The sequence below is a fragment of the Notolabrus celidotus genome, chromosome 1 (assembly GCF_009762535.1).
Source record: "Notolabrus celidotus isolate fNotCel1 chromosome 1, fNotCel1.pri, whole genome shotgun sequence".
NCBI lineage: Eukaryota > Metazoa > Chordata > Actinopteri > Labriformes > Labridae > Notolabrus > Notolabrus celidotus.
The window spans coordinates 3,189,258-3,216,527 of record NC_048272.1 but is presented as its reverse complement, the minus strand read 5'-3'; the positions used below and the strand labels follow the sequence as shown (position 1 = coordinate 3,216,527).

The following is a 27,270-nucleotide window of genomic DNA, read 5'->3' as shown; positions in this document are numbered from 1 at the left end:
TTGGATTTACAGAGAGAAATTCATTTTAAATTATACAGTTTTTCTTATGGAGTTCTTATATGATTCTTTAAGATTCATGCATTAATTAATACTCGATATTATTTCAATAGTAAGTATACCTGTTCGATACGAAACCCATAACAGCTACAGTTCTTGGGCCTATAAATGTTTCACAATTTCTTTCTTTCTGTTATTTGGACACTAAGAGGCAACGTTTATCCTGGTTAAGACATTAACTATTGTACTTCACTGGGATTCACATTACATGTATTCATCATTTTCATGTTACGTCACATAATTATGGCGGGCAAGAAAGGCTTCCTACTGCTACACGCTATGGGGAAATTATCAGACTCTGCTAGCTACATAATTCAAAACTTTGACAGAGAAGCCTGACTTTTGTTCAATTAGATGCAATATAGCTGACAAAGAGACAAGGCTGGGTTGTGCTTCTAAAGAATCCAGTCCAAAACAAAAAATCCAGAGAGGAGGAGATTGTGGATTAATGCTATCAGACTCTTCGCTGTCCATGGTGAGGGACCAAAACGATGGCAACAATCAAAGTTCACACGTCTTTGAGACAACATTTCATCAACAGTATGTTGAAAGCATGAAGTATTTTAATTCATGCTTGCTTAGTCTATGTAGTACTCCATTAAAAAACTCCAGCTGTAACTTGTTCACACTGGTAGCAAACCAGCTAACGGTAGCTTAGTGATTACGATGCTGTTTTCATATCGGGACACTTTCAGCCTGATATTCGGGTGATGTAATCGTCTTCTGTACGTTGAGGACAAGGTTAATATTTAGTGTCAGGCGGATTTAGGCTTGACCGTGAACCTTTGGGAAGGGAGAGATGGTTTACCCACCTGCATGATGACGAGGAATTTCTTGTCCAGGGTCACAAGTTTAAAACAAACGTAAACGTTTGTCTTCATGTCTCAGTTTTTTGTGGTGATGTAAATACACTGCATTCTGAATGGACAATTTACAATCCCATGCTACAGCTTCAGTGTTCAATGGAGGCTGTCATTTTACTGAGCTCAATTTTGCCCTCTAGGCTGCCTTGCCGGTCAGAGGACTGGAAAAAATGAATTGAAGAATTGAAGCAACATATTTAGCATTGCCCTGATTTGAATTATTATTCAATATTACAAGACTGTCCCACTGGACTACTTAACCTGCAAACTACATTCCAGAGATGATGTTTTCTGTAGAACATGGGAACCCTTCCTGGTATATATTGGGCTAAATGTTTCCACTATTCTTACAAGAGGCTTTGTGCTGTAGACACAACTTTAATATCATCAATATTATTATTATTTTTTATTTTATTTATTCCCTTATTTTCTTTTCCTCTATCTTTGCACCTCTGCAATGTACATCGTGAATCCTGTGCCTGACGCCTGTATTAACTTAACTTGAATGCTAATCATGATATATATATATATCTATATCTATATCTATATCTATATATTATAATGCATAATATATAATATTATATAATTATCTTGCTATACTATATTATGTTATATTACATTATTATTGTTTACTACAACTCACGGTCATATTACATACCCATATTTATTTTTATTTATTGCTCAATCTGTCATTACCAACCATAATCACACCATGTAAACCTGTCAATACTGAAACATTTTTAATACTGCCTGTAATTACTGCTATTTTTTATTTTATTTTATTGTATTTTATTTTATGTTTATTTCATTTTTACTTATTGAAACGTCTTTCTTGATTGTACTTATGTCTGGGTTGCTGTAACAACTGAATTTCCCCCCCAGGGGATCAATAAAGTAATATCTTATCTTATATATATACATGAGCCAAGTGTACATGTTTTGTTTGTTAAAAAACATAATAAATATATTTATATATATATATATAAAAAAAAAAATCATTGCAAGACTTCATTGGTGAAAGAAAAAAGTCAGAGCCCAACTTGACCAAATTTTTAAAATTCAACAATTTCTAAAGTTGTTTGCTGAATATTTGAGCCTATATTATAATATAGGAAATAAATAGTTATCCATTATATGAAAACCTGAAAACCTATCTTTTCTCCTTGGCGTTCGGTCCCAGCTAAGCAAGCAAGAAATTTACTTTTTACTCTTTTATTTCCTAAATTGAGCTCTTACTATTATTGTTTTTATTTCTTGTTATATTGTGTATTCTTATTTTGTATTTTAATATCTGTACAGCACTTTGGTCAACTGAGGTTGTTTTAAATGTGCTTTATAAATAAAGTTTGACTTGACTTTGACTATATATTATTATAATAAAAAGGTCCATGGCACCTTTAATTCTCTCCTTTTGTATAAAATGAAGTCAAGAAGTTTATCTGTACATGTTTTTTTTGTACTAGGTAAAAGAGACGAGGGGGCAGGTTTTTAGTTTTATGTTTTTTTAATCCAAAGCTGAAGCAGACAAAAGTACGGCAGGTGAAGCTAAACAGACTCAGTGACAGGGGGGAAGAAAAGAGACACATATGTGTTTCCACTACAAAAAAAAGTGTCGAGAGGGATGGAAAAAAAGGAACATTATCACAAACATTTGATGAACATTTTACAGTGACATATTTTAATGGTTGAGATGTGACAGGTAATGTGGATGTGATTTTCACAAAGTGAAGTGGACTGAACTGACTAAACAAAACATGTTAATTTCTCATGATCCCAAGTGAGATGAACTGTGTCCCAGTCGTTAACAGAACATTAAAAAGAAAACAACCACCACACCCTTTCTAGATGTGATGACAGCTTGCTGGTGTTATGTCAGAATCTGCTTCAAGGACAGGAGCAGCTCTTAAGTACTTTCTATGAATCCTTAAAAAAAGTGTGAAGGAGACGTGTCGGTGGCACTGGCAATAAACCAGACTAGTCCCCCCTGACAGTAACTCCAACTGATTGTTTCAGAGGGACTGCAGGGGCTGGACCAGTCTGTCTGAAATATGTATCCCCTAAGGGTGCTACGGCTTACATAAAGATACACAAACGCTCCAAATTGTTGCCTGATATCTCTCCAACATATTAGCAAACAGAAATCCACACTAACAAAAAAAAAGGTCCTTGCAGTACTTACACTTCACTTGCTGACCAACACATCTGCATAGCATTAACCTGGAATATAATCTGGCAATGTTATAAACTATGACGCATAACATTGGTGATAGCCTGAACCAAAAGGTAGGTAGGGGTTAAACATAATTTGCTGATATAGCAACACTCATTAAGGCCTATGCTAATAAGTTCATAAAATCCATGAAAAAATACAGTATCAGTTGGCTCCTACTCTCCTTTGCGCTACATGCGGGAGAAAGGTGGAGCCAGTTTGTGTTCTTCCACCTGGCATCCTTCTCTGACCTAAGACTACGTTTTCTGAAAAACAAGCGTAGATAGATTAAGGAGAGAGGAGCCAAGAGTGAGGTGCTCTGTCAGAATGGCACACGGCCCTTGTGTGAGTGCATAGGCCTCTATTCAACATTCATCAAGACAAACTGAACCTGACAAGACTCATGTCCCACAAATGAGCGAGTGTCCAGCTAATGCCAACAGTCAGGGGCAGAGTCCTTACATTCCACTCGTCAGTTCAAAATACATCTGTTTACTCTGCAGGTACGTAAAAGAAGCCTTCCCTCGCCTTCTTGTTTTTGGGATTTAGCCGTTCGACATTCACAGATTGGGGACTAGTGCTGGAACAGGAACGTATGCATGTATGTGTGTGTATGTGTGTGTGTGTGTGTGGGGGTGGGGGGGGTGGGGTGGCTACTGCTAATGGCTAATGCTAAGGCTTCAAGTCCTATTCCAACACTCGAGCCCCTCTCAGTACACAACCTGATCTTCTCTATGATTTATAATCTCTTTACTGGTGTAAAAACCCAGATAAACATCCTCTCTGCCACAGCAAAGGGTTGGGCTTGTTAAAATGGTAGAGTAATAAAAACAAAACACTCCTACAAAACATTAGATTTGCCATGAAAAATAAAACACTGATAAAATCCATGCAATGCGACTCACGTGTCAACAAATTATTGCTTCCTTTTTACAACCTGTGTTTGTATGTGCATGCATTCGTGCATCTTTCAGTGGGCAGCAGACTGGGGGTCTGGCATGCTGTTATTGGCTTTCTTCCTCCGTTTCGTAAGCAAGGGATTGGATGAATCCTCAATGGTCTTGATCTTGATTTGCTCGTAGTCAACCCTCATTGTTGCCAAGGCACTGGTCATTTCCTCCTGAAAATTTGATGGAGAAAAAGCTCATTAGGCAAAGTTGCTTTACTAAAGAAAGCATCTATTCCGTAAAGATCTAAAATGCAGTTCCATTGCTCTTTTAGGGGGGAAAAAAAACCCTAGGGTGTTCATCAAAAAAGGATAAACCTGTCACACAAAAAGACATTAGTTTCTGCATTTGTTGAATTCTATGCCATTTACATAAATACGTAATCTTACTAATCGGGTCAAATCAAAATGGCCGACTTCCTGTTGGGATTTCACCACGACGTCAAGAGGATTTTTTGTAGGTCTTGGCATGATAGCTATCCAAAAAAATTTTCATGCATGTATGTTGAACCGTATTCTGGGGCTGGCCTTTTGAAATTTGCAACTTCAAGGGGGCGCTGTTGAGCCATTTTGGGGATTTTTTTCACGGGACCACCAAAATGTCGAAATTTTCGCCAGGCCTGGTGCATGTGGAACTTTTGGGGACTTTTGGGGCACGTTAAGGCATGCAAATTTGGGATTCAAAAGTTGGGAGAGAGAAAGAAGAAAGAAGAAAGAAGAAATAATAATGATAATCCCTCTGGTTTCAAAAGGGCCTTCGCCGACCTTGTCGATGCCTGGGCCGTAATAACAAAAGACCTAAAGCAACCTTAATTTTGCAATCAAAAGCACTAGTTTTTCTCCGTGACACATACCCGTCACAGAGTTCTTGATCTAGTTGGCCAGTGCAAGAGTTTTGAAAGCAATACATGTATGCATTATAAGCCAAGTGTAATTGAGTTATGCACACCTTAACCTCCACACACTCTTTACTACGCCACATCTCACGGTTTTCCTTGATATAATTTGATATACAGCATCTCACATTTCTTCTAAAGGTGAAGCACAAGAAAGCCCGCAAACAGTTTGCTAAAGACAGCAGACTAAGGACATGGATTACTGGAACCATGTCTTGTGGTCTGATGAGACCAATATAAACATATTTGGTTCAGATGGCGTCAAGCGTGTGTGGCGGCGCCCAGGTGAGGAGTACAAAGACAAGTGTGTGTTGCCTACAGTCAAGCATGGTGGTGGGAGTGTCATGGTCTGGGGCTGCATGGGTCCTGCCTGCACTGGGGAGCTACAGTTCATTGAAGGAACCATGAATGCCAACATGTACTGTGACATACTGAAGCAGAGCATGATCCCCTCCCTTCAGAAACTGTGCCGCAGGGCACTACTCCAACATGATAACAACCCCAAACACACCTCCAAGATGGCCACTGCCTTGCTAAAGAGGCTGAGGGTAGAGGTGATGGAGTGGCCGAGCACGTGTCCAGACCTAAACCCTATTGAGCATCTGTGGGGTCTCCTCAAACGGAAGGTGGAGGAGCACAAGGTCTCTAACATCCACCAGCTCCGTGATGTCATCATAGAGGAGAGGAAGAGGTTTCCAGTGGGAACCTGTGAAGCTCTGGTGAACTCCATGCCCAAGAGGGTTAAGGCAGTGCTGGAAAATAATGGTGGCCGCACCAAATATTTGTATCAAAGTGTCATTTCTGCAGTGTTGCCCCATGAAAAGATACAATTAAATATTTGCAGAAATGAGAGGGGTGTACTCACTTTTGTGAGATACTGTATAGCAGTCCTTTCTAAGTGGAAGGGTTGATTTTACAAACTCCTGTCTTTGCTTGTGCTCAGTCAACGTTCATTTTAACTGTTTTACTCGTCATGTCCTGTACATCTATTTGTAATAGTCACTGAAGAAAAAAAGCCTCCTCCCTTTCACTACCTAAAGGACTTAATGCAAAACTTTTTGGGGAAAATTACAAACAAAATCTTTAATATATTCTACATGAACTTGTGTTTTCTCATTTTATAATTATCAGCCACATGGACTTAATAAAGGCTTTAAAGTATAGCACTGACAATGTCTCATAACAAAAACCTCATAAACTCCATCTGTGTATTGATTGGTATTTTTTGGCGCATCAAAACTTCTGTCTTGCAGTTGGGTCTCTTCATAATTTGACATAGAGTGGTATAGACCTCCTATGTTTGTAAAAGCCTCTTGAGATAACGTTTGTTGGGATTTGGCGCTATACAAATAAAGATTGATTGATTGATTGATTGATTGATTAATCAAATGTCAAATCCTAACACCTGACATTGTTTTGCACCCAGAAAACGATGCAGACTGAACCTCTTACCTTAACATCCTCCCATGCATCCTTCTCTTCCTTGAGCACTCGGCTGGTGTGAAGTGGGGTCTGTGGAACCTTCATCGATTGCTTTAGAGAGACGAACAGAAACAAATGAAAATGTTACTTCACTGGAGGGGTGTCAGCCAGAGCAATTATGTTTAGAAAGGTGGCATGATAATGAACTGAAATAAAAAACATTATAGTGCTGTTACATTGATCCATTGATGATTCATGAACTCTGTGATGGTCATCCTTTGTGTAGGCTCAGTCTTGAGGAGGGTCCTGATCAGTTGTTTAGCTGCAAACACAATTTTTCATACAGTTAAAAAAACCAGCTCCTAATTATAAAACATAAAAAAATATGATTTTAAAACAAAAAAATCAGAAAAAAGTATGACGGAAAAAACCAGGACAGGAAAAACGATATTATGGATACACCTCTTTATGTTTGTAATGACATGTTTATCCCCCGGACAGGAAGCATATTGAGTAATTAAGCTAGCCTGGGTTTAGTTATCCAGTTTTCTTACACCAATCATGAGATCTATAGAAGAAAGATGTAGGAGATTTGAGAGCTCAGACTGCAGCAAAATATAAAAGACTGAGAGTAGTCATAAGGTTTATCCTTTAGTGGACTGATTATTTACATGTCTATTTTGCTGTTGATGACATAATCTGAAACTGCATTATAGAATCCTACTGTAAAGAAGAAAATAGCACATGTTGACAGTAAAACATGCACTGATGTTTGATAATAGTATTACAGTAAATCCAACCCATCCTGCTCTTTTGATGTTCCACAAATATACTCAGCTAATTGAGGGGAACATCTGCCTGAGTTGGAGCTGGCTTCTCTTTTCTTTTTTAATCTTTCATACAACCCAGTGGATAAGACATCACTTTCAATTATAGTGAATATGACAGACAGCAGTGAAGTGGGGGGGACAACACCTGCATCGGTTTCAATTTCATGATCAAAAGGTATATATAAAAAAAAAACCCTGTTCTTCACAAGCGGATGAGATAGTATTGAAACTGTCTTGAAGCAGTAGTTCTGACTTGTGTGAAAGTTATGTTATGTGAGACCAATACCAATTTTTCCTTCATTGATAAACCCAAAACTAATGCTTGAGTTTGACAATTTATATCATGAAGTGAGAATTTATTTATACACCAGGGAATCTTTCACATAATTGGATATTGAATTAGTTTTAGGAAGAAGGCTAGTTGTCTTGAAACTTAAATCACCATATGCATACAAAGACTATTTCTGACCTTCCTCAGACACATCCGACCATTCAGGGTTGGGAAACTCATACTGGCCCATCCTAATCCTTCGCTTCATTCCAGGAGAGATGGCAAGACCATGGTTGGAATAAAAAGGAGGGTACCCACACAACCTGTTCAAAATTTCAAACATTAGTTTTTGAATAGTTTCAAATTGAATAAGACATACTGCTAAAAAAACAGAAAACTAACTCACAGGATATACATGATGACGCCCAAAGACCACATGTCACATGACTTGTCATATTTCTCTGGGCCCAGAACCTCCGGAGCTGCAGACAGATAGGAATGATTGAAGGGTAAATTTGAGATTCATAGGTAAAGAAATATGTTGCAGAGATACAAAACAGTTTAATTACTAGCATCATGTGCAGAGAATATGGGCAGGGATACAGAAACTGATTCTTACCAACGTAGTAAGGTGTGTAGCAGGGGGTAGCTAAGGACTTGTTTGAAGTTGTCTCCTTGGCGAAGCCAAAGTCTGTGAGTTTGAGCAGTGCGCTGGGCCGTTTAGTTGAATACAGTAAATTCTCTGGCTTCATGGAGGATTCAGAAAGACAAAAAGGGAAGTAAGATGGTTGTTAATTCAGTTGGAGTTATCCTTAAAACACCATGGTACAAAACAGAAATTTCTAAATAGTTACATTTCATATTCATGGTACAAACCTTGACATCTCTGTGTGCAATGTTGATAGCATGCAAGAACTGGATTGCTTCTCCTATGCTCTTCATGATGTCCGAAGCCTCTACAGTTAGAGAGACAAAAGTACTTTAACATCAATTTAGAGTCCCCTTTGTGATGCATTAACGAGCAGACACGCCGTATACTGTTCATCCACACCAAGCGGCAACCTCCAGTCTGAGTCCAATGTGGAAGTGCTTAAAATCAAATCATTGAGGGTCAACTTGAAGCTGGCTCCAAAAGTCACATACACATGAATATGAAAAAGCCGATCTTTACAGCAGAAATAAACACGTTTACAGCCTGGTACTAAAGACGAGTGTAGTCTGGATTAGTGATAGACCGATTTTTTTTTTTCAGGGCTGATACAGATTATTAGAAGTCAAGGAGGCCGATAACCGATATTTGGAGCCAATATTCATTTGCAGTAAAAGGGGAAATATTGTCGTCAAAATTTTGAATAATACAAACTCCAACACTTAACTTTGTTTAAATGCCTTTAAGCATAATGCTTATTAAACAGCTTTTCAGATTTGCAACATGTTAAAGTCTTTTTTTTATCTTAGACAATAGACATCTTTGTTTTAAAATTCTAACACAGTGCAGGGAGCTCCCAGGCTCAGCAGCATGTCTTATAAAGTTCAATGAAAACTTAAACAAATAAATAGCTCTCTAAAGTTTTCTACAGTAAATAAAGTTTTTCAAAATTTCAATGTAACTGAAATGTTAATCTTTCACTTATCTTTGTTTTATGGGTATTTCAGCTTTTTTTGAAGTGGGGTTGTATGAGTTTAAATTACTATTAATTATAGGGGCCACAACAGATGCTGCTCAGCTCGTCCCCTTTAATGAGAAACTGCAGGGAGAAATGGAACACAAGCTAGGCTACGGTTTCTGCAGACTGTGTCATTTCTACCAAGTGACTTTAAAACATTCTGACCCGAGCACTCACTTTGGTTTAGGTATATTATCTACTTGGAGTTACCTGGTGGTGCGCCTGCATCAGAGCCAAAATAACCCAGTGTTAAATTGATCTCGTATTGCCCTTCTTATTTTTTAAAAAGGCAGATGCAGATATGCGTCAAAATGCAGAATATCGGCGCCGATAATCGGTCTATCCCTAGTCTTGATAGCTCATTTCTTGATCAGCACACACTGTCGGGGGGTGAATCTTTTTATAACACTGCAATTTCGAAGATATTAAGATTACGAGTCTTCCAATGAGAGGCACAGCTGACTTGATTGACAGGCGGGAACACTGTATCTGTTGGCTAGGAGGCTCAAAGCCCGCCTCTTTACATCACACTGGCTCGACAGACGCAATATGGCTGCCGATGATTGGTCTCAAAACAGCTCTTCAGAAACAGATGGGTGACGTCACGGATACTACGTCCATATTTTATACAGTCTATGATCCACACCATCCACTGATGCGTGCTGTATAAAGGCATATTCTAAGAAAATGTGTGATTTTTTTTAAGTCATCATACGCTTATTACCTCTCTCTGTGAAGGCCTGGTCCCCTCTGTCCTGGATTCGACTAAAAAGCTCACCACCATCCATACTGCAAGAAACACAAACAAAAATGTCAGGATCTGGATTTTTGAAGTGGAATTTTCAACACTGGACTCCTCAACTTCTGTGACTTTCTGTTGTGATTTCAACAGTTAGTACACATGAAAAATGTAGTCCTCACATTGCCTAATCACAGGTCAACAGCCAACACGCACAACTGTACATGAACATGATGCTGCACTTAAGGCTGCTGATTAGGGATGTACATTTTAAGTATTTTCCGTGATCGATTTTTGGAAATGTTAACGATCAATTATTGATTAATTATTATTCTTACGTCAAAAACAATACCAAATACGTTGTTTTCCCCCTAAATGTTATTTTCTACAGCAACAAAATGCATATAACTGACGGGATTGAATACGGGCACACGTTTGACACGCAGAATATTAAAGATCAGGCTCATTAAAATATTCTCCGCGGACATAATCTTATAAAGTGAAGGCTCATAATACTAACAGAAAAGTACTTCAGACTCACAGTGTCCAGTTTTCTGTCTCCTCGTTCTTCTTGAGAAAAATAAACATGTGTATTCGGTCAGGTGTCAGCCAGGAGCGCAACCGGGTCATAATCGGTCCCGCTGGAGAAAAGCCCAGACGGCTCTGATGTTGCTGGTCTGTAAACGTAGCGTACCAGAATTTCCCACCTGTCTCTTGCCTTTGTATCCAAAGGTGGGAAATATCCTGTTTAAAGCTGTCAACCTTTGTGTCCGTGTCGTTGTTGGCAGCAGTTTTGTATTGATCCTCTTTTAAAAAGCGCACGTGGAGACCTGACGCACAGCCGCAGCTGAGCGTCTCCGCTGTGCGCAACACCTTTAACAGCTGATTCACATTGAAACATGCTTTAAACTTAAAACACCTCCCTGATAGATGAGTGTAATATGAGACCACATGATGTTTGTTCCACGTGACGGAAAATTGATAAAAAAAAGTGTGTTTCGAGTAATTTCTTAACAATCAATTAATCGATAATCGATTAATTGTGGTCATCCCTACTGCCGATCGTGAGAATTCTTCACATAGACATCTGTAAATCACGGCACTGTGCTGCATTTACAAGAGAGGAAGAACAGACCGCACCCTCAGCAGCTTTATTTTTGTCATGAGAACTAAGATGAGCAGCAGTTTTAAAAAAAATCATGTATTTCAACCAGATTATTGACGGATAAAAATGGGATGATGATATGATTTATTGATCTGTTACACAGGAAGTTCTCATATGAAATAAAAACCACAACATGTCCTCTGTATTTCCATCAGGTCTGAATTTTGATGAAAATGGTAAGTTCAGAGTTTCCATTTCCATGTTATGCATGTGTGTATGTTGAGAGGAGAGAAATTGAGACTGTAGCTAACATCTATGTGTTTTTTCTGAACATGTTGATGAGGTAGCAGAAAATAAATTCTACGGTTAGTGTTTCCAGAGTGCAACCACTTGACAAAACCTGACTTCCTCATTATGACCTCATGCCAAACGTGAGGTTTTGATGCACATTTTGTATCCAGGTTTGAGTTTCTTTTCACAACATTGATTTAAAGACTCAAGCTTTATTGGAAATAGAGAAACAATGCATAATAATCATTGCATAACTGCCTTCTCCTTTAATACAATGATGACTCCCTTAGTATTATCTAGGGGAGCAGTGTTTTAGTTCTATTGTAAAGGAAAGGTCGTGACCTCAAAGTGTAAATTTGGGTTCAGCAGGTTTCTCCTTAGAAATCATTCCATCTTGTCCAAAAGAAACAACATAGGCTCCACAGTTATTTCAATTAAGATAGACAGGTGTATAAAATATGTTACAAGCATGAAGTTATTTTGAGAATTCCTTTACCATGACAAGTTTGTAAGTGCTGTATTTTAAGGATGTACAAAATGAATCAATTATCAATTAATTGACTGTTAAGAAATTACTCCAAACACGCATTTTTGTTATCAATTCTCCATCACGTGGAACAAACATCATGTGGTCTCATGTTACACCCCGCTATCAGGGAGGTGTTTTAAGTTTAAAGCATGTTTCGATGTGAATCAGCTGGTAAAGGTGTTGCACACAGCAGAGACACTTAGCTGACGGCTGCTCCTGTGCGTCAGGTCTCCAGGAGCACTTTTTAAAGAGGATCAATACGCAACTGCTGCCAACAAGGACACAGACACAAAGGTTGGCAACTTTAAACATGGCATTTTAACCTTTAGATAAGCTAACAGACTGTTGGGGATTGCTAGTGCGCTATGTTTGCAGAACAGCAACATCAGAGCCCTCTGGGCTTTTCTGCAGCTGGACTGATTATGACCCTGTTGCGCTCCTGGCTGACACCTGACCGAATACACGTTTATATTTCTCAAGAAGAACGAGGAGACAGAAAACTGGACACTGTGAGCATGTTAGTATTATGAGCTTTCACTTTATAAGATTATGTCCGTGGAGAATACTTTTATGAGCCTGAGCGTTGATAATCAGTGTTAAACATGTACCTGTATTCAGTACCGTCAGTTATATGCATTTTGTTGCTGTAGAAAATATAATTTAAGGAGGAAAAAAACGTATTTGGCATGGTTTTTGACATAAGAATATAATGTTTTTTTGTGTTGTTGATTAATCGATAATTGATCGTTAACATTTCCAAAAATCGTCCATGGAAAATACTTAAAATGTACACCCCTTGTGTATTTGTACACAATACTGCTATTGATTACATAAGATAAGATAATACTTTATTGATCCCCAGGGGGATATTGGGTTGTTGCAGCAACACAGACATAGGCACAAATTGAGAATAAGTTTAAATAAGCAACAATAAGAAAAATAAAAGTAGAAACCTAAAGATAATAATACAAATTTAAGGTATATGCAAATGTTACACATGTTAATTAATTATAATTACAGGCAGTAGGCAAATACTATCGTGGCGACAGGTTGACAAGGTAACAGAAACATAAGAGAAAAAAACAAAAAATGTAACATGTGCAAGTTTTCAATTATAAAGTGAACTGTGGTGAGTCATGTTCAGTTCGAGACATTTATACTCAGCACACTTGATAAGTTTCACTTAATCTTGACTTTCAGTATGACTAAAGTTTCAAGTTACCTTACACATCTTAGACAGTTTTCTGTGTGTGTGTCTCTATCTGTGCGTGACCACGCGTGTGTGTGTGTGACACCTTAAACTTCTCAAAAATCATATTTAAATGCATATTTTGCAAACTGAAAGTCAGGTAGCAGCGGGTTGCATCATTTTTTTTGAAAAATCTATGCAGTGGCAATGCGAGAACCTCCACGAGTAAGCCCATCCCTCAATTCTGCAGCCGTTTCTCACACATGTATGGTTTGTTTCATGTGGTCAGAGGCGAGGATGCACTTGAGGTGTCCTGACGCCAGCCTCTTCATCTGAGTTTTTTGAAAGGGTTAAGTGTGACTTCTCAGCAGAATAGATACTTAATGCTTCTTGTGAAAATAGGAGTTTGAAGGCACATCTTGCACCATCACAACTGAAACACAAACACACCCTTTATTTATTCAAACTACCAGTGTTTTTTATCTTGTGTAGTGTAAAAAGAAACGCCTTAACAGTTGACGTGGCAAGATTTACGCTTGAGAAAACATTACTGTTTGGAAAACCCCTATTGTGCATTACTTGTTGGTTAATTTTATCACCAATCATTAAACAATCCTTTGGAGAATTCACAATGAGGAACTTCATTTTGTGCTGATTTTGACAGCCATTGACAATGAATCCACGTGTGTCTCTCTGTCTTTGAGAGAGCAGGTCTTTTCCAGCACATGTCACCTTTTTTGTTATCTCCACAGAGCAATCTTTTTCTGTTTCCTTTGATATTGCTCTGTGGAGATAACCAAAAGGGGCATGTGCTGGATTGATAAAATTGCTGCTCAATGTGAAACTTCTTTAGTAAATAGCAGATTGTGAGCTAAAGTTAGGGACAGCCCAGCTTGAAGCCCATAAAGCCTTGTTTAGGAGTGTTAACATTTTTGATGTATTTTTTTTATACAGTTGTGTCATCTGATCAATTTCCTGGTGGAGAGTAGGAGGCCTCTGTGGACAATTCAGCTCTATGTTTAAATCTTTGGATCCATCAGGAATGTGAACTGCACAGGACAAAAAAGCAAGAAAATATACAGATTACAGAGCAGGGTGCAACACCTATTATATTATAGCTGCACAAATAAATAACCTAGTTATGTTTAAGTGAAACTTAACCTGCATGTTAAGCTTCAGAATAAAAGCATTGTGGGAAAAGGGGGGGGGGGTTGTCTCCTAATCAACAGGCACTTCTATGGGAGATGAAATGTGCCTGTCTCCAAATCAACTATTTGCCCACACTGGAGGTCCCTGCAAGATGCCCTCACAATCAACAATCAACAGCAGAAGTGGTGCAACTCAACAGGTGGCATGGGATGCTGTGTTTACATCATAAAAGCTCTTCAGCATTCAGCTCTTATATATCAAGATATGATTTCTGGTCTATATCACCAAGCCCTAGCACTCAGTTGAAAAGCCTGTATCAGTGATGGTATAGGGATAAATAAGTGGCCATAGCACATCTGTGAAGGCACAATTAATGCTGAACAGTAAATACAGATTCTGGAGCAACATATGCTGCTATCCAGACACTGCCTTTTTCAGTGAAGACCTTGCATACTTCAGCAAGACAATGCCACACCACATTCTGCACGTATTACAACAGCATGGCTTTGAAGTAAAATAAGAGTGCCGACATGGCCTGCCGGCAGTCCCATTTTTTTTTCCAACACCAATTGAGAACATTGCAAAAAAAAAGTAGGAAAACATTCTTCATTCATCGACATTCTCATCTACTGGTCACTGGACAGGTGGTCAGTTATAGTAAGGATATGTTTAACCTGGGGTACATATGTATATGCACCCCTACACAAAGCTGAAGTAACACACATTTAATAGTATAAAGATGGGTTTAGGTGCACTTCGACCAAGAACTACTTTCCCTGGAGCTAAAAGGTTCCTGTGACTCCATTGCTGTCTGCATTTCAACCTTGGGCTGAAGTCCCAGTGAAATTGTGCAAATCAGGCCAGTGGAGGAAAAAAAGAAAGTAAATTCACTACACCACCAGACCAGTAGAAGGCAGTAAGGACGAATGCCATTCATCACAGATGACAACATAGAAGCAGACGGACAGGCAGGTATCGTATAAGCAACATAGCAGTTAGCCTGTTAGCATGGAAGAGACTCAGCTGGCACTGTTTTAGATGGTTCTATATTTCATCACAGATGGATTCATTGAATCAACACGTGAGAGAAGATAAGCACGAGTAGCAAAGACGTTTCAACACGGCTTTGAAATCCTTTTTTAGCTCAAAAAGCCGTGGCAGAGATCGGCCGGTGTTTTGATTTAAACAGCGACCCTGTTAACTGGAGACTTTCAGCCGGATGCATCCCTCATAAACGTCTTCAGACAATCATTAAATATCTGATGAGGATATTTTGAAATCTTAATAAAAAACTAAACTAGTTTGCATTCCCGAGGACTCCCTCTGTGTTTCAACAGCTGTGTAAACTCCACAAACACTGACACGTTCAGCTGAAGGTCTCCAGTTTACAGGGTCACTTTTAAAACCCTAACACTGGGAGAGACGCATTCACGGTGGGTTAGACTATTAACAAAGCTGTGAAATCAAGAGAATCACAGCTTCTCCTTTTGAAAAGTACACACACATACAAAAAAGATAAAACAAATAAAAACAAGTGAAAGAAAGAGAAATCAAGTGAATCACACGTGTGTGATGTTATTGTTGAAAGCGGGCGGAATAAAAACACTGCAGGTAATCTACTAATCAGACACGTTCCGCATTGCAGGGCCTGCCCCCCAGAAGTCCCAGGACCTTTGAAAAGTACTACCCCCAAAGCAGGGGCTTTTCAGGGGGAGATTAACTACCCCTGAACTAAATTTAGACCCTGGTCAAAACGCATGTACACAGCTCAAAAAAATAAAGGGAACACTTAAAAATTACAATGTAACACCATATCAATCACACTTCTGTCAACCTGTCCAGTTAGGAAGCAACACTGATTGTGAATCAATTTCACCTGCTGTTGTGCAAATGGAACAGACAGCAGGTGGAAATGAGAGGCAATTAGCAAGACAACACCTATAAAAGGAATGGTTCTGCAGGTGGAGGCCACGGACCATTTCCCTGTCCTCATCCTTTCTGCCTGATTTTTGGTCACTGTTGCATTTTACCAGTGCCCTCACCACTAGAGGTAGCATGCGGCGGTGTCTGCAACCCACAGAAGTTGCTCAGGTAGTGCAGCTCATCCAGGGTGGCACATCAATGCACGCTGTGGCAAGAAGGTTTGCTGTGTCTCCCAGCACAGTGTCAAGAGCATGGAGGAGATACCAGGAGACAGGCCAGTACACCAGGAGACATGAAGGGGGCCGTAGGAGGACAACAACCCAGCAGCTGGACCGCTATCCTCTCGTTTGTGCAAGGAGGAACAGGAGGAGCACTGCTAGAGCCCTACAAAATGACCTCCAGCAGGCCACTAATGTGCATGTTTCTGCTCAAACTGTGAGAAACAGACTCCATGAGGGTGGTATGAGGGCCAGACGTCCACAAGTGGGGCCTGTACTCCCAGCCAAACACCGTGCATACCGATTGGCATTCGCCAAAGAACACCAGGATTGGCAGGTTCGCCACTGGCGCCCTGTGATCTTCACAGATGAGAGCAGGTTCACACTGAGCACGTGACAGACGTGACATAGTCTGGAGACGCCGTGGAGAACGTTCTACTGCCTGCAACATCCTCCAGCATGACCGGTTTGGCGGTGGGTCAGTGATGGTTTGGGGAGGCATATCCTTGGATGGCCGCACAGACCTCCATGTGCTAGCCAGAGGTACCCTGACTGTCATTAAGTACCGGGATGAGATCCTCAGACCCATCGTAAGACCATATGCTGGTGCACTGGGTTCCTTCTGATGCATGACAATGCCCGACCTCATGAGGCTGGAGTGTGTCAGCAGTTCCTCCATGATGAAGGCAATGATGTTATGGACTGGCCTGTCCGTTCCCGAGACTTGAATCCAATAGAGCACCTCTGGGACATCATGTCTCGTTCCATCCACTGGTGCCACGTCGCACCACAGACTGTCCAGGAGTTGATTGATGCCCTGATCCAGGTCTGGGAGGAGATCCCTCAGGAGAACATCCGTCGTCTCATCAGGAGCATGCCCAGACATTATAGGGAGTGCATACAGGCACATGGAGGCCACACACACTACTGAGCCTCATTTTGAATTGTCTTGAGGAATTTCCACAGAAGTTGGATCAGCCTGTGATCTGATTTTCAACTTTGATTTTGAGAATGATTCTGAATCCAGACCTCTATGGGTTAATGATTTTGATTTCCATTGATCATTTTTATGTTAATATGGTTCTCAACACATTCCACTTTGTAATGAATAAAGATTTTCAACTGGAATATTTCATTAATCAAGATCTAGGATGGGTTGTTTCAGTGTTCCCTTTATTTTTTGAGCTGTCTAGTTCAGGAGTAAAGTCCCTAGTTCAGGAGTAAAGTTCCTCCATTCAAAAAAAAAATGCCTTTTGAGGGCATTTCAACAGATTCAGTCTCATCTTCCCTGAATTACCAGAATTTCAAGGTGACTTGACATAATGCCCCATTACACAACATGGGGTAATTCTTGAACAGCAAAATATAGGTCATCAGACTGCATCTACTTCTGCAGTGTCAGATGGAGAACAGAACAGCCCTCGTGTGATATTCAAGAGATGTTAAATGTCCATGAGAAATCATTTTCTTCATTGGTATTGAATGCTGAACTCGTGCTTTATGAGAAAATAAGTCATCATATGAAGCTACTTTTTTGATGTAGGCGTGTGGGAAGAGACTCAGCCCACCTCAGGTAACCACAGACTTTATGAATGCACGTGTAGTGAGACGATGAGGGTTTTGTGGTTAATGTTGCAAAATGGAAATGCGATAGGTGAGAAAATTGGACTTAGATCATTTAGAGGAAATGGGTCATTTTCCTCTAAGGTCACACATCATAGATTTACAATAATTAAACTGGCTGAGATGTGTTCGGAACAAATTGTGTAAGCTTGATGCTCATCCCTTCACCTGTTCTGATGTGAAGCAAACAAAAGGAGGCACATTCATGTTCAGTTAATCATAGTTTGTATCATTAGGGAACTTAGCACTCACCACTCCATGACTATAAGCAGACATTTTTTGCCCTGATAGAGGTTTTCATAGACTTCAATGATGCGCACGATGTTGGCACAAGGTGACGCCCTCCAGTGGAGCTCCACTTCCCTTCTGGCCTTGGGACAATCCTGCAGCATCTAGACAAAGGGACAGAAACAGCAGAGGAGGCTGATCAGTTGATATTCCAGAAACAAAACATAGAGGTTAATATTGCAGTTTGTTCAATAAGTTGTAATCAAGAACCATTTCCATTTATTTTTTTTACCTGACTCAGACCATGATCACATAGTATGGAACACAAACAGAACATACAATACAGGTAACAAAATGATTGCACATGGCATGACTGAAGTGATCTGCTTGTAATCAGATGTCTCGTGGTGGGATAGTCAGGTTTGACCTAAAGTCATGTATAAAGTAGTTGAGATGAAACCAGGTACAGACCATCTGGGAGCCACCTCTAATTCACATCCAGTGTTCACTTAGAAGATGTGTGCTGTGCTGCCACCTGCTGGCAGAATGTTGAAATAATAGTGTGGAGCTTTAACATTTTGTCCTGTGTATAAGGAGCACCCTCTGTGTATCATTCAGTCACTGTATGTGTATTGATCCATCAAATAGTACTGATTACAAACTTTATCCTGAACATTAAAGGGATATTTCAGTTTTTTTTTTAAGTGGGGTCGCATGAGTTACAGTACATTAGTGCTCCTGCTAGCCACAATGAGTGCCAAGCTAGGCTATTTTCTCTGCAGACGGGGCCTCCTATTTCACGTCAGAAACCCCCTTTTGTTTTGGCACTATTTTCGGACGCACCTCTCAGACTGGTGTTCCTCCGCTGCATGAGCACGGATACACGCGCTTTGGATCAACAAGCACGTAGCATTTTTAGCAGTAAACACTTTTAGGAACAAAAACTACAAACTGCAGGAATGAGTGATTCTGACAGCGACGATGACATGCCATTTACTGTGGACACAAGAGGATACCTCTATGAACCAGAGTTTACAGAGGAAGAACTCCAGATGCAGACCCAACATACCAACGAAGAAGAGAGGGGTGAAAGTTCTGTGCTAACGAGTGAGCAGGAGAGATCCCACGTTACCTGGTGGTGCCGGTGTGTAAACTGTGAGCCCATGCCAACGAACCCAGAGAGCTTCTGCTGTCAGGAGAGGGACTTAGTGACAACAATACTTCAGGACCTTTCTGAATCAGAGGATACCAGCGGCTCACATACGGCTCCAGTCTGCATCACTCATCATCCAGAGTTCCCTGCCTTACAGGAGGTTTGCTTGTTTGAACAGCCGGGATAAAGACAGGTACGTCCCATCTTTTAAATGTGCAGAAAAGTGAGTTTAATTCACTCTAAAGACCGATACCGCTAATTGAGCCTGCTACTTGCTTGTTGATCCAAACAGCTGATCGCCGTGTATCCGTGCTCATGCAGCGGAAGAACACCGGTCTGCGAGGTCCGTCCGAAAATAGTGCCAAAACAAAGGGGGTTTCTGACGGCAAATAGCTCCAATACTGGTGCATGCATTTGCATCGTGATGAGTTCTTGGACCATATTTTCTCAACTTTAGCGAAATTACGTGAAATAGGAGGCCCCGTCTGCAGAGAAAATAGCCTAGCTTACCGGCTGGTCCTCTGGGAATTTTCTAATTAAAGGGGAAGAGCTCACCGGCACACATTGTGGATAACAGGAGCAATAGTGTACTGTAACTCATACGACCCCACTTCAAAAAAACTGAAATATCCTTTTATGGTTGAAACAGGAAAACTAATGTGTATTTTTTTTGTTTTTTGCCATAGTAAAGCTGTTTAAAGTATTAGTTGTGCTTAAACTAAGTGTTTGTTTACAGATTGAACAATGTTTAACATTAGTGTACAAGTAGAAAGTCAAAGGAAAGAATCCAGTCTTGTAGCTTTGACAGTGAGCCAGCATCTGTCTGTCTGTGGTGCATTACATTCCAACCCTGCCCACAGTCACAACACAACAGTGTCCAGCAGGCATTGAGAGCCAGGGCAGCCAGAGTTCCCTCACTGCTGTCTGATCATGCACTCAAGCTTTTCAGAATATTTACATGTAGATAAGAAACAAGAATACTCAGGAAAAACACACATACAAATTAGAGTATTACAGGTTCACCTTGTGACTCTAAAACTGCATGTCAGTTGAATCAGATCTTACCCTACCTCTGAGCTATTATTGTAACTGTAAGAGAGATTGAAGACACTTTCTCATTGCATTTACTCTGTGCATCAGGGCTGATGGTGTAAAGACAGAAAAGGAAGAGCAGTTTTGGACAATTAGAGGTCAAATACTCAGCTGTGCAACACTACAACACTACATATAACACCACAAGAGGCTTCTCTGTGTCATTTTTTTAATTGAAATTTGAATGCAAGCATTTTTTTTCTGCACTGATGTGGACTTTTCAACCTCTGACTCAACTCTCACTGTAAAAGCAACACTTCCCTTTTGATGCACATTCATAAATGGTGAAATTCTTCCTACGCTGTTCTCCACAGCCCCCTCTAGTGGTAGCATTTGTGCAAATATGTGCTTTCTCCTTTTCTCTTTATAAATCAAGGAGATGGAAAAGGCAATTGTAAAAACTGAACATAAAACAAGCAAACAAATTCTCAAAATATAATAACTATCAAAGCACATGACAAACTGCCTGATGTCACAAAATGTTGTAATATTAGGTTTTTCTTATCCCTGGAGGACTGTAACCTGATCTCAGTGTTTTAAAACCCTGTCTGTCCTGGGGTCTCATTTCTAAGAGTGTGTGTAGAATCCCTGCTAAAAGTATACGTACTCCAAAAAGCCAGAAATGGGGTGCACTATAAAAAAATTGGATTTATTAAACTGTTTGCACGCAAACTTTACGCAGTGTTCCATTTATAAATCACAAACCACCTTGAGATATGCGCACATAGTTCAGCCTCTTATTCCGCCCTTTTCACGCCCACATTCAACCATACACGGTCAATGCAAAGCACTTTATGAATGAATGTGCAGACAAATGAGACGGCAGATCAGAGGTTCTCACGGTGAATCACGGCAACAACAGAGAGGAAAGAGAAGAAAACAAAGTTGCTGACACACACAAACCGTGGTCCTCGTGAATGAAGCGGAGGTCAGAGAGCACGCATTGTTTGTTTCTTACAGCAGGAGGGCCACAATAAATAAACATCGAGAGCCTCCACGTCACTGAAGCGTTAATGTATCCGTCAGCAGTGCCAGAGCATCCATTATTCATCATTACGCACGGTCTCACAGCAGTGTTTCATGTTTACAGGACACACACTGTTTATTTGACATTACAGAGAGCTCATGTCTTTCAGAGATCTCCTCTCTCTGATATTATCTGACAGAAGTTTGATCAGTGAATATAAGTTTTAATGGGTTAGGTTTATCACGGACACTGGTTGAGGATATGGAGGATAATAACCACACACACAGTCACACCCTCCCCAGTAGTCCGTAACCCTGGCATCACCCTCGACCCCACCCTCTCCTTCAAACCTCACATCAGAAACATCACCAAAGTATCCTTTTTTCATCTCTGCATCATTGCACGGCTCAGATCCTCTCTCTCCTCCTCTGCTGCAGAAACCCTCATCCACGCCTTCATAACCTCCCGACTGGACTATTGCAACAGCATTCTCTACGGCCTCCCCTCCACCGACCTCAAAAAACTTCAATATGTCCAAAAATTCAGCTGCCCAATTACTCACCCACTCCTGCTCCAGACCCCACATCACACCCATCCTTCAGCTTCCCATTCAGCACCGAATCCACTTCAAGACCCTGCTCATCACCTACAAAGCCCTCAATAACCTCATCCCCTCATACCAGACCGACCTCCTCGAACGCCACTCCCCATCTCGCCGCCTCAGATCATCAGATGCCAACCTCCTGTCCCCTATCACCAAGTCCAAGCACCGCACCCTGGGGAACAGAGCCTTTGCCATCGCTGCTCCCACTCTCTGGAACTCTCTCCCTCCACACATCCGCAACTCTGACTCTCTGCTCTCATTTAAAAAACACCTCAAGACCTACCTGTTCCAAAAAGCATACAACACATGACCTCCCCCCCCTGCCCCACCTCTGTCCCTATTTTGTTTTATTTATGTTTTATTTTTTAGTTTGACCTTATGTAAAGCGACTTTGAGTACTTAGAAAAGCACTATATAAATTCTATGAATTATTATTATTATTAATAAGAGCCGGTCATGGCTTTCCTTCCACACTTTTCTCATTAACACAGTAAACGCCTGCAGATGATGAAGATATGCGTGTGTGTGAGGCTGCCGGTGCCTTGTCTTTGTGCTCCATGTGCATCGTACAGCAGTCTTTATTAAAAGTATAATTACACTCAGTGACTCTGCACAGTGTTAGAAATATTGAAAATATGACTATTACTCTGCTCCACGGTTGTTTACGTCATCTGATGTTACCTTGGTTTTTACCTCCCGATGAACACGTAAGGATACGGTCGTTTTGTTCCTCTACACTTTGGAGAAATGTGACGGTGAGACAAAGCTGATTAAATATTTGATGAAGTTTAAGACACACTTTTATGTTTTAATTACAGATTACTGGAAACGACTCACTGCAGTAACATTCACATAGAATATGCTGATTTCAGTGATTGTGGTGACACAGGTCTGTTAATAAGTTGTTATGAGATCCTGCGTGTATCCATGCTAACATTGTTTACATACGAGATCAGCTGTAAGCTGCCCGTAGCATGTTGATGCTACACAATGCTAGGCCCGATGTTCCCTGCGAGCTGAGAAGGAGGCAAGGACGACATGCTGGTACTGAGGTGCAAGCTAAGAAAAGACGACATCGACCTGTCCTGTCCGACCTGAATGTAAGATCTATCTACGATAAGGTGGACGAGCTAACCCAGCACCAGAGGGAATACTGGCAGAGTAGCATCATGCTAACAGAGCTAACACCGGACACGGATATCACATTGGAAGGATTTCACCTGCTGTGGGCAGACAGGATACAGGAGAGCAAGACTATACACACTGATGAAGAAGGCCTGCTCAGTCCTGGACCCTGTGGAGGTGGTGGCTGACAGGAGAATTAGGGCCAAGCTGACGTCTTTGATGAACTTTTTTTTTGGATATATATATATTCTTGTTGAAATTCTTGTACTGTACACCTTCTTGTTTGCTGCTGTAACTCCATGAATTTCCCCGTTGTGGGATGAATAAAGGAGTATCTTATCTTATCTTATCTTATCTTATTCAATGAAATGTGTGAAAGGCATTAAAATATAATCTGGCTTCAGTTCTCCCTCTCACCAACTGCGTCGCAAATTCCCCCTGCCTCTAAAATGAGCGTACACATGGGTCAGAGTTTGCTTACCGGCCCTGTTTTGTGCGTAAGCAATGTTTATAAATGAGACCCCTGGTCATTTTCAGGTCATGTTTTTTTTTTTAACATAACTCCACCCAGTTCTACCAAAAAACACTTCAACATTTAATGTGCCTGAACTCAAAGTCACTTAACACTGAAACTGTAAATTCACTATGATAGAGAAGTCTCAAGGTCTCAAACTTCAAATGTATCTCATGCTGTTTGAATATTGACAGACTTGTAGGGCTGCTTTAAGGGCTCACAAGGTAAAGCAAGTTGTCCACAGACAGAAGATAGGTAGTTGGATTCATGGCTCCAGCAGCCTGCATGTCTAAATGTCTTTAGACTGGATACTGAACCACGAAGTACGTGTATTGAGTTAGTGAAATGCAATATAACTCTTTGTGGGGTTGAAAGACCAACAGATCCCTATACATTCAGTAAGTGAAGCCTCAGACAGCTGTAAATGTATTTTTATCAATTTATACTTGTTAGTGGTTAGGGTGATTTTTGAAAATGAAATCTAGATTTCCCTTCAACTTCCTCAGTGGCTCTCCTTGGGCTCTCTTAGCTCAAACCCTCTCCCTTTGGTTATTTCATGCACGCTCAACAACATGGCTGCCAGTGTTGATGAAGGGCTTGTTACCACAAAAGGCACAGTCTCGTCAGTCGTTAGGAACTGGTTTGGTTTTGCAGCGCGAGACCTATAACAAACCACAATCCACTGCTAAGCTGGTTCAAAGTTTGTTGCAAATACAGGCAGTAGGACCAATTTATTTCAACTTCTTTCACAGAGGCATGCAGCCAAAGTGGAAAATGTGTCTCATTACAAGATGCACAAGACCCCAACAACACCTACACCTAACCCTAAACCCACATTAGCGGAATCAGTTTCACACGAGAGGACACAGTTGAATGTATTACTAATGCATCCTTGCTGCACATCGCTACACATATGGTCCCTATATATACACACAGTGGAAAAGCCCGGGTTTATCCATATGCTTAAACTACTGACCACAGGTATGTGCTGTCCAGCTGCAAGTATTTTGCTCAAGTCGCAATGCAGCATCTGTACAACTTTACATTTGAAAGATTGCTTTAGAGCTGAAGGGGACATCATTTTTAGTCCAGTACAACAGACATAGGGTCCAGTCAAACCATGATCCCTTGCATGAGTTTGATGGCTCATTTTATCAACAACGGTCGGGTTCTGAGAGGTTTCTGCTAGCTTACTCCCTTGATGACCACAAAGGTGAGCTGAACGCCCAAGGGCAAAAAACATGCTTTGATTAAAAACAGAAAAATCTGAGATTATATTTTAGGCCAGATTGCCCAGCCCTACTCCAAAGTCAGCCAGACAAACAGTAAAAAGGTTAAACCTTTCAAGACTTTTGGAGCATCTGTAATACACTTAATGTTCATGTAATTAGTGTAGGATTGTAAGAGACTTTCACGGTTGTTCATTCATAATTCCATAGTTCCATTGTGATTTATCCTTTCTTGGTGAAATGACTTACATCTAACAGTATTTAAAAAAACTACTTTACAATTTCCAAAACAGAAAGCATTAAGTATATCAGATTGGAATGGATTTGTTTTGTAATTTCAAAGTCTGATGCAACTGTTTTCCAGAAGCCTGACCCCCCAGGAAGACTCCTCCAACAGCTGTGTGGAGTTCAGACGTGTCAACTTAAGCCAAGTTTATTTTGAAACACGTTCTTGTTATATCTGTAGAAGCTGCTTCCACTTGATCGTTTTGTTGATCTACGTATGTCAATCATTTATATTGGGTTTCTGAATGTTGCGTTACTTTGACCTCATGTGGTTTAAACTTTTACAACTTGCAGCTCTGTGATTTTGTAGCTGACGTTTTTTGCTTTACTGCAATAAGTTCAAGGGTTTTTACTACAACCAGTAGATGATCTGCACTCTGTATTCATTCAGAGAAGCTACAAAGTTCCAATCCATTTGGTCCAAATTATAAAATCCATGTTTTCACCTTGGGTTTGCACCCTGACAATATCTCACAACAAACTATTTGTACAGGGGGGATGTAGCTCAGTGGTAGAGCGCATGCTTTGCATGTATGAGGTCCCGGGTTCAATCCCCAGCCATGAGGTTTGCTGGTTCACTTGCCTGGGCTCTGCCGAGGTGCCTTGCTCAAGGGCAAGGCAAGGCAAGGCACCAAACCCCATACTGCTCGGGGTGCACTGGTTGATGGCAGTATCCTCACTCTGACATCTCTCCCTAAGCATGTTCACTGCATGTGTGTGCATGATTGTATATATATACCAAAAACTGTATGTGTAGCATGTTAAAAAAATAGCACAAGTGAAAAAATTTAATTTCCCTCCTGGGGATTAATAAATTACTTTTCTTCCTCTTTCTTCTTATTAGTTTTCAACCCTCAGCAAGCAAAAGTGAAACAGCAAATGTTTATGACCTCTGGATATTACCTTGCTGTATGGCTTCTTTTGATGCACATGTAAGTATGGCAATGACAAAACACTGCAAAACATGACAATATCAAATCTGATTTGAGGGAATCAAGCTAAATCTAAAGAGTAAAAAAATACTAGATTACCATGAAAGGAAAAGAAATGCAGGAAAAGCAAGACAGGTGAACAGGCAACACGACAGAATACCTCAGTGAGCTACACGTTGCAGATCTGAAGCTTTCTTTGTGTAATCTCAGTGATAAAATGTTAACTATATGTGTCATGACTGAGGTTTTTATGTCTTTCCTGGTATGTTATAAAAGAAAGTTTGAAAGTTTGAGGGGAGAGTAACTGACCAATAAAAAGTGACTGTCTCTGTTACCAGGAAGAGTTGGTATGGTGCAGCTGTGAATTATTCTCTGCTCGATCCTGGCAGTGAGCACAGAGCACAGTTTAACCACCCTGTCCTTTTGGAACAGAGCAAACAAGGGTGGGTCTTACTTTTTCTGCGTCACAGACGGTAAAAAAAATAAAATTGCTCAAACAGACACTTGCACCTGAGGACACAGAGTTCAGCCAATCAATTCCCCCCTATGCCTCACTCCAGTACCAATGTAACTTCAAGTGTCAAGGTCTGGGGGGAAATGAAACAGCAACATGATATTAGTTATTTAAAATGATGTTAAATATCAACCAAACCATGAAATCTAAAATCTCAGGTGTAATTATCTGCTTAAAGGTGGAAAATGTTTTCAGGCTTGTTTTCTACTGTGAATATGAAAGAAAACTGTAGGAATGAACAACACTTCTATTTATTAAAGTTATATTGGTTTGATGACCTCACTCTCACGTAACCCACACAGAAAAACTGACCACTGTAAATATGGAGCATTTCTGCCTCTTAAAATCCATGCATTAATGCTGCTGTCACATCATTTGCAGGCTGAATGCTCGAGGCAGGTGTTAAATTCAGGAAGGTGGCTTCTCTGCAGGTAGATTTCTATTCTTCCATCGGTGTCTACTAGGGTTGTAAAATGTCAGGAATTTTCAAAGTTGGAAACTTTCCATGGGAATTAACGTGACTAAACCAGGAATTTTCATAATTGAAGGTCGGCTCCTAATAGGGAACTTAAATATAGTTGGGGAAAATATATTTTAGCATAATCCTGACTAAAAGAACCCGATTTCATGCAAGTACAGTTGAATATCTATGCTATTCCTACATCACATGCACAGATGATTTCTAGAATCCTGCAGTGGC

At 40.4% G+C, this 27,270-nt stretch overlaps 1 protein-coding gene across 1 annotated transcript in view; it reads right to left on the bottom strand.

Annotated features, from left to right (window-relative positions):
* Positions 1–2,405: 2,405 nt before the first annotated feature.
* mapkapk2a (MAPK activated protein kinase 2a) overlaps positions 2,406–27,270 on the bottom strand; it is a 51,164-nt gene continuing 26,299 nt past the window's right edge. Inside the window, exons 2-10 of the mRNA XM_034682003.1 lie at positions 18,180–18,319; positions 9,886–9,950; positions 8,371–8,450; positions 8,114–8,240; positions 7,901–7,976; positions 7,693–7,817; positions 6,630–6,715; positions 6,424–6,504; positions 2,406–4,249 (exon numbers count right to left, since the gene is read on the bottom strand). Of these exons, the coding sequence (XP_034537894.1) occupies positions 4,100–4,249; positions 6,424–6,504; positions 6,630–6,715; positions 7,693–7,817; positions 7,901–7,976; positions 8,114–8,240; positions 8,371–8,450; positions 9,886–9,950; positions 18,180–18,319 (930 nt within the window). The 3' untranslated portion in view covers positions 2,406–4,099. The remainder of the gene's footprint in view (positions 4,250–6,423; positions 6,505–6,629; positions 6,716–7,692; positions 7,818–7,900; positions 7,977–8,113; positions 8,241–8,370; positions 8,451–9,885; positions 9,951–18,179; positions 18,320–27,270) is intronic.